General features: G+C 29.1%; 1 protein-coding gene across 1 annotated transcript; it reads right to left on the bottom strand.

The window, feature by feature from the left end:
• Nucleotides 1–2,207: 2,207 nt before the first annotated feature.
• Nucleotides 2,208–3,038, bottom strand: LOC101210664 (early nodulin-like protein 1). The gene is made up of 2 exons (XM_004138652.2): nucleotides 2,753–3,038; nucleotides 2,208–2,672 (listed from the first exon to the last, which is right to left on the bottom strand). The coding sequence occupies exons 1-2, from the start codon at nucleotides 2,931–2,933 to the stop codon at nucleotides 2,317–2,319; spliced, it is 537 nt and encodes a 178-aa protein (XP_004138700.1). The 5' UTR covers nucleotides 2,934–3,038; the 3' UTR covers nucleotides 2,208–2,316.
• Nucleotides 3,039–8,711: the final 5,673 nt, after the last annotated feature.

Here is an 8,711-nt window from a genome sequence, read left to right as displayed (position 1 = left end):
TAACTCCTTCAGCCAACTTGTCTATATTAAAATTGTGAATAATATTTGAATTTAATTAATTGGAGAAATATAGTCAAACAAATATAAGTTTATGGAATCACTTTTTTATTATTATTATTCTTTGAGAATAGTTTATTGGATTGTTTTTAATTAAAGTAATTTAAATCTGTGATGATGATTGTGTGCACATATATGCATTTCTATCATGTGTGACCAAGAGATTAAGGCCGAACTTTATTTTCTTCCATTGATTCTCCAGCTGTCTTCTTTACGCCAAAAAGAGATATTTGGATAGTATTTTGTTTTTTGAAAAACTTATGTACTATCAATTATATTATTCTCATTATTTGTTCCCTTATTTATTTTCCTTCCCTTTTGTAATACCCTTACCTTTTAGTATTTAAGTTCATATTCTTCCTCGTATTTTGTGTGGAAAAATTTGAGACAAAAATACACAACTCCAAAAGTATTTATTCTCTTGATGTTACTAAACACTTTTACTCTGTAAGAATCTTCTGCAACCTATATATTGTCAACGGACAATATCTTAAAGTGTTTGCCGTAAAGAGAAGGAAACAAACTATCCCAACTGGATTAGTTCTGAATGGTCAAGACCCGCGCAGTCGCTGATGTTGTTTTAGGGAAAAACTCGGTTTAGTGTTTGTCTAATACTCGATTAGATTTGAAGTCTATATCGTATATCATATATATGTAATTCATTTTCTCTTTTTTTATAAACTTGATTGGAGAGATGCATTACAATTAAAAATCTTTCAAACTAATGATTGTTTTCTAATTTTATAAAGACAGACAACAAAAAAAATCTTTCAAAAAAAATCTTTTGAAAATTAAGCAACAATAACAACCTAACGGTTCTTTTTGTTTTTAAAATTTATTAAAACTAGTTTAGACATTTGAAAGTATACAAATTAAATATATAATTAGATATAAAGTGTACAAACTATAATGATACTCTAATTTTATTTATTTGTGGGATGGGTTTAGTTATTATAAGTTTTAGTGATTATGGTAGTGTAGTGAAGGCTAAGGTTGGAAAAGTTGTGAAATTACTGTCTAAGTTTGAAGTTGGTCAAAGATTTGGGATACGGATTTATTTTATATGAATGGTGTATCGAAGAGGAAGCAATTGATTTGATGAATCAAACACTGAAGTGTCGATGAAGATGACTTTTAAAAATATGGATCTTCGTTAACACATTCACATTATTGATTAAGAGTCTTTTGGATGTTTGTCGCTGGTTCTCCGGTCCTTCCCTTTTGTTGAACATGACTGTGCTTATCTTAGTAGTGATGTCAATGCAGTGGGGGTTGGCCGGTCCGAGTTATATGATTTGGTATTGATATCAAAGTCTTTGTTGCTTATACTTAGTTTGGTGCTTGCGTTTGGCGAACAGTGATGCTCGTCGTCTGGTGCATGTTCCAGTGTTTGTTTGGTTTTCTTGTGGGGGAGGAATTTGTTGAGCTCTTAGCTGTTTTAATACATTTGTTTTTTTCCTTCTTAAAAAAAACGTGGTGTGGCATAGAGGATTTACTCATTAGTTATGCACTTTTAATATTTTAATTAGGAATACTTGCTTAAATTTTTGCACTATGATGTGATTAGAATTGTGTGTAGCTTGGATAAGTTGTAATATGTGGCACATCCATGAATCTCGCTTTCTTCTTCTTTTTGGACGGACCCATTCTCTTTCCCTTCTTGATTTGAGTTGAAGGGAAGAAGAGAATGAAACTGGATGAAACTGGAAGCTTAGGTTTAAAATAATCTACACACGTACATTTTTAAAATTTATGATGAAATTGGAAGCTTAGGTTAAAAATTTATACAACAAAATTGTTGGAAAAAAGTCCATTCCTTTTTTTTTTTAGAACATGGGTAATTTATTTTTTTGACAGAGAAATTCTAGAACATGGAAAGAAAATTAGACAAAATACCAGTAGTAAATCAATTTGTCCCATTCAAAAATAATATGTTTTCAATTTAGCGATATTGGAAAACTTATTTTTTGTATTGCTTTTTTCTCATATCTTTCTAGGTCTCTCACCAGTGTTTTAATCATATTAATGTTCGTTGATTTTTGCTTTTTTTTTAAAAAAAAAAGATCATCCTCCTTCCACATCTTATTGAATGCTTCTGGAGTGTGAGCTGCTTGCATGGGGAATTGATTTAGATTCTAAAGACACAAGAATTTCAATATGGAAAAATCAATGAATATATTATATTTTTTTTTTTAATCATCCAATTCTAAATCAAACAAAACCCAGAGAAAGAAACCCCAAATCGATCAGTTCCAATCCTCAAACCAAACCAACACCAACACCCAAAATTCCTACAACCACCGCCAAAAGCCCAACCTTCAAATTACCAGCTCCACTCGACGGAGCAACCGCAGGACCCTCACTTTCCGCCGGAGAAGGCGCAGGTGAGATCCCGATGAACCTCCGGCGAGGTGTCACGACCACAACGATCAGCTTCTGGCCCTGCTCGCAGTGACCCTTTGCCCCACTGATGAAATAAAATGGTCCTGGCTTCTCTAGCTCCACCTTCGTCTTCCCATCTTCGAATCTCTGTTCAGGGTTTTCGGTATTGCAGGCTTCATAATCTTCCTTCGTCACTTTCAGTACCGAATCTTTCCCATCTTCGTAATCCCACACTAATCATAGTAATAAACAAACAATTCAAGATGGTTCCCATTTTATTAAAAAAAAAACTAAACAGAGTAGAGAAAATTACCGAGAGTGTCGCCAATGCGAAAGCGAGAGGTTTCAGCCCATTGATTGAGAGATTGAGATTGAGAAGAAGGGATTTTCCAGGCATTGGATTTGCCTCCGACTAAAATCTCTCTAGCCTCTGAGAAGCTGATGAAGAGGAGGAGAAAGGTGAAGAGAGACAGAGCTATTGAAAAATTAGCCATGGATGATTGTGGTTGTTATATGATGGGTGAGAAAGAGAGATGAGAAAAAGAATTAATAATTGGAAAAGAAGAATGGAAGAATGAATAATGAGGAGAAGAGGGGGTTCGAATTTATATGGAGAGGAGGAAGAAGGAGAAAAAGTAGCCGTTGGGGTTTAGCTAAAGAGGTGACCTGAGTGTATGTTGGATTTTTGTCCTTTATTTGCCTTTCAAAGTTCCAACGGCTGAGATGCATGGAGAATGGTGAAAGGGTATTTTTAAACGGCTATAATTTAACGGTTATATTTTGGCTGGGGACAATGGTTATTACTTTTTTATTTTTTGTTGGGGAAAGTACTTCTTTTTTGTTATTCACTTCTTATAATTCAAAAGTTTATACTTTGTTTTGATTTTGAATTCAATTTTTGTCTTTTTCAGTATTAAAATGTTATAATTTTACACTTTTTTTCAACCCTGTTCCTAAAATTTAATATTTTACATTTTAAACATAATCTTTTTCATTTATTAAATACTCATTTACAAGCATTAAAATTCTAAAATTAATTTCAAAAGCGGTGAAAAAAAATATTTTTTGATTAATTATAATTTTTTTAAATTTATTCATCAACATTAACAATTAACAAGAAGGATTGAATTGAAACAAAAGACAAATATTGGTAAAATTATCATATTTTGAAATACTAAATAGAAATTCAATTTAAAACTTTAACATTTTAACATTTTGAAATAAGGATACCTAAAAGTACTCAAGGACCAACAAGAAAATTTTGTTTTTAGAAAGTAAGTTATATATCTAAGCATTTTCCATTTTTTTTCCCCCTTAAAACTCAAATTTTTAAAATAAATTGATTTGTTACAAATTAAAATAAGTTTTCTTATGATTTCAATGTATAATAACAAATATTGTTACTGAAGATTTTGGTAAAAATTGTATGAGATTGGCCAAGAGTCACTAAAACAATTTGTAGTTGATCATTAACGAAAATAGTAGTAGAAGCTTGGCTGATGACGATCAACAGTGATCAGTCATCGGTAATTCTCCTACGATGATTGCTAGAAATTAAACAAACACACAGATTTGATCAATCGACAATTTTCTAAAAACAAATGTCGATAACAAAAGCCGTTACAGGTAAAACGATAAACGATAAACGATTATCATCATCCACAATTTCATGAAAAACAGTCTTCGAAGATGGTGGATCTCCAATGTTCGAATGGCCGACGACAATTGGCGGAAGACTATAAAATGCGTACATTACTAATCCATTTTAGATGGTTATTAAATCGTTAGTTGTTTCCATTTTTCCCTCATCTCTCTCTCTCTCTTTTACGTTGGCTAATTTTATTCAAAGCAAAAAAATATACTGATCTCCTAATTAGTATAAAAATCTTTGACCTTGTTACTTACACTGTGATTCACTTTGTTGAGGAGTAAGCCTAAATGTTGTATAATACAAAATAGTGGATTCTCTTATTAATAAGTTGTGTACTTGTATACCTCTATCTTAGCCAATGATTTTCTTCCTCATAAGATACCGATAATGCCAAGTTAAGCTAAGCTTCTTTATATCAAAGTGGGATTTACCAACTTTGCTTATTCTATTATTACCCTCTAATTGAGAGAGAACGAAAAATAATTCTCTCAGAGTTAAATATAAAGAAAAACAATACGAATACGAATGAATCATTACTCCATTTTTTATTATTTGTAACTACTCCATTTCTATGAACTTTTTAATTGCTCCATTTTTCCTTCTTTTTTATTTAAGTATTGGATCTCAATTTGCAATACTGTTGTGAGAATTGAAGATGTAACATAGAGCATAGAGTATATAGTGCTATCGTTCTCAGTTGTAAACACAGGAGTTGTTTTTAGGGACAAATTGACAAATTCATCACAAGGTGAAAATACAAGCATGCACAAGACCGAAACCTGATCCAAAGCACCCTAAACTGCAGAAGGAGCACCTAAATATTTGTATAAAAGAGGAGGATATAGATGTCTATATATATATACATACATGCTTTACAACAGTAAAGAGGAAGATCAAACACATGACAGAAATTAGAAAAAGAAAAAACATATCCCTAGAAAAAGAAAAAAGAAAATATCATCGACTAGGTTGGCGGTGAATGTTATCGTTATTATTTTTGGATTTGTTGACATAAACCATGTAGCCGATTCCGAGGAGGAGAGTTCCAGCAATTGCGATGGTGGTGTTGCTGAATGGAAGGTTCCTCTTTCGGCTCAATACCCACCCCGTCGTCTTCCTCGATGCCTCATCGTTTACTCCCATTCTTCTTTTTTTTTCCACTCTCTCTCTTGTGCTCTTTCAACAATTTGCGTTTAGGGTTTGTAAGGTGAATTCAGTTTTTTTTTTTAATAGAGAAGAGCAAAGAATGTTGCCAGCTATCACTGCCACTGCCACATCATCTCCAAATTGACATTCGGCTTCCTTTAACATCCAACACGTGTCTTCCATGCCACGTACTCCTACATTTGTACTTCATCTAATTTCCACGAGTTTACTTTGTCCACTCTTTGTTATTTTAATTTTTCCCTTTCCTATGGAAATTATGTACTTCTTAATATATAATGTGTGTTCAATTCTTATAGGATCAAATTAAAATATGTGGATTCATTTCAGAATCATATAAAGATCAAGCTAATGTAAGATATATGAGGACGTACAAATTCATGTGTGGCCTAAAATATAAAACTAAGGAGATTAAAATGTTCGTTTCATAATCATTTTATATTTGAAAATTAACCATCTAACTATAGTTTGTTCAAGAAAGCATGAGAGATAAAAAAAAACTTTTATTTAAATAATTATTATAAATAATAAGTTTGTTATAAAAGTATTGTAAATAACAGGTGAGATAGTCGTGAATCTCATATACGATTAAATTAACTCATGCAAATGATATTTGACATGAAAGTCGTGTATCTAATGCACAACTTCACTACCACGTCTACAGCTGATTTGTCTGACATGTACGAAATCATGAATAATGTGGATGTCGATACTTAAAGTAATTTATCGTGTATAATTATTTGATTTTCACTATGGTATGTCGTTCTTTATTAGATTATCCTTCAAATTAGTCCGAGAGAAAATAAAAGGTTAGAAATGTTGCTAAAATACAAACATTATTAGATTTATAAACATGAATGGAATATTAGTAATAAGGCAAGTCAATTCCATAAATCTTTCTAAAAAACCTACGAAGTCTTATATATGTTTCGTGCGAAAACAGACTTTCGTTTATATGGACATGGACTCAAGTTTGTGGGCCTCTAATGGGTTAGGTTTTGGGCCCAATTTTACTTTCCATATTGCCCTTCCCTATGTTTTAGATCATTTATTTAATCAACACCCTTTTAGATAAATATTAAAATTTTATCAACAAAGTTAAAAAATAAGTTCAAGGAAGTTTTATAATTATTTCAATGTTAAATATTAAAGTTACAAATTTTCATTTCAATTTTCGAACGACATTAATACAAAAAATATATATATATATTCTTGTCATCAATATATAAATATTTAAATTTTAAAACACGTCGCTAATCTATCATATGCATTGCTAATGAAAAAATTAATAATCAAAACAGTTCACACTTTAAAGTTAGTGAGAACCAAAGTATATATATATATATATATATATATATATATATATATATATATATATATATATCTTTTTTTTTCTGGTAGAAAAATAGATAATTTAATGCAGAAGATATCAATTGGAAATTTGTAAACATATTCTAATTGATATCTAAATAAATAGATTAAATTATAAATTTGTCAAATCTTTAACTTGAGTAAGTTATTATTTTAGACAAAATTTTGACTCAATCTATTAATTTAACTCTACTTTAACACTTATTTAAGTCATAAATAAAGTTCTTTTTGTTTGTTAATTCCTTCAAATTTGTTTAATTATTAAAGAAAAAAAAAACTAAATCTCTTAAGTTTGAAATTAACTAAAATTGGAAAAGTAAATAGCTCAAAATTTTAAAATAATGTTAATAGAAAAATTAGAAAATATTTTAAAAACCGAACACAGTGGTGAGAAAATATTAAGTTCATCTAAAATGAAAGTTAAAGTTTTTTTTTAAGGAAATAGTTGACATTTATGAAATATATAATCTAATGTAAGAAATCAACAATTGAAAATATTTATTTTTACTCGGTGTTGGAGAAAAACAGAGTACTGATATTCTAAATAAAAAAGAAAAAGTATGGATGGGATTTGGAGTCGATGAAAAAGGGCATGCATGTATCGACGAGCCACATTCATCGATCACACACTATAACTTCGGCTACACCATATCAAAAGTAAAAACATGATTATTCCCTAAAATAAATTATTAAGAATAATATAAAGCGATCGTGAAACTTTCAAAATTAAAATTTAAGTCAATTAAACTTATTTAAAATTTTAAATTGAATGCTAAAATTTGTATAATCATTTTAAGTTATATTAATTATATAATTATGGAATACAATTTTGATGTCAAAATTATATGTATGAGTGTATACATTGTATTCATTATTTGATTGCTTGTCAATGACTGATTCCTAAAAGTGGTCATTCCAATTCAAGGAATGAAAATTTATTTCGTTTTAGATATTTTCAAAGGACATTAATATTTACTTTCAAAAGTTTACATTATTTCAATTCATTCTTCTTTTACTTTACTCTCATTTTTCATATAAAATTTTCCAGGATTTACACTTCACTTCTTATATTTCTTATGATATTTACTTTTAATTATTTTATTTAAAATAATCAATAGATCCATTTTTAGTTGCCCTAACCATTCTTAAAAAATTAATAAAAAATCAAATAGTTATAATTATGTTAGAATTTTCATTAATGTAAAATTAATCCACGTAATTAAATTCAATCAAAAAATGTGAACTCTTTAAACTTAAGATTTGTTTGAATTGCATTAATTAGTAAACATTTTTATTTAAAAACAGTTTTGATAGGTTTTACTTAAATAAAAACTAATTTGAATTTATCAAACACTCTAATCATTTTTTATAAACACAATTTATTTATTTAAATTAAACATTTTAGAATGTAGTTCAAACACGTTCGTAGTTACAATAAAATGAAAACTCAATAACAAAATTATAAAGTAAACATTTAAAAGTTCATGAAACAAAATTATAAAGTAAACATTTAAAAGTTCATGAAATATAAATTAGAATAAATTTCGTTGTAGGAAAATTCAAATGTCGTATGAACAAATGTTTGTAATTTTTGTAAGTTGAAGTAGAATACAAATTAGAAGCATATTCCAAGTTGTTATAATCTACGAAAACAACGATATTACAGTGAACAAAATTCCCACATCATCATCATTGTTGTAATCTCTTACATTCTCTTGAACAATTAAATATATCCTTATTTTTCTTTTGTTTAGACAAATTTATATATTTATACTATTATATTGAACATCACTCACATGCATCTTTCTCCCACTAAATATAATAAATAATAGAACACCAACTTTTTAAGGAATATTCTTTCTTTCATTAAGAAATTTGAAAATATATATAAAGATTCAACAAAATAATTTCACTTCAATACTTTAAAAATTAAAAAAAAAAAGGAAATTGCCAAATGTCATTTGTGGAAGTAAGAATATGAAAATGGCCTTCCCTTTCTTCCCCACTATATGTATCATTGTCATCCACTCCCATTATTATCAAAACCTTACAACAACATTAACTTCTCTTCTTCCCCTACTAATTC

The sequence above is a fragment of the Cucumis sativus genome, chromosome 2 (genome assembly GCF_000004075.3).
Source record: "Cucumis sativus cultivar 9930 chromosome 2, Cucumber_9930_V3, whole genome shotgun sequence".
NCBI classification, from domain to species: domain Eukaryota; kingdom Viridiplantae; phylum Streptophyta; class Magnoliopsida; order Cucurbitales; family Cucurbitaceae; genus Cucumis; species Cucumis sativus.
The sequence above is the reverse complement of the archived record's forward strand: the minus strand, read 5'-3'. Positions and strand labels throughout refer to the sequence as shown.

Excerpts from the sequence above, each read along its gene's own strand:
- LOC101210664 (XM_004138652.2), bottom strand. The coding sequence starts at position 2,933 with ATGGCTAATTTTTCAATAGCTCTGTCTCTCTTCACCTTTCTCCTCCTC. Across the intron at positions 2,673-2,752 it reads TCGCATTGGCGACACTCTCG|TGTGGGATTACGAAGATGGG; the intron begins GTAATTTTCTCT and ends TACTATGATTAG.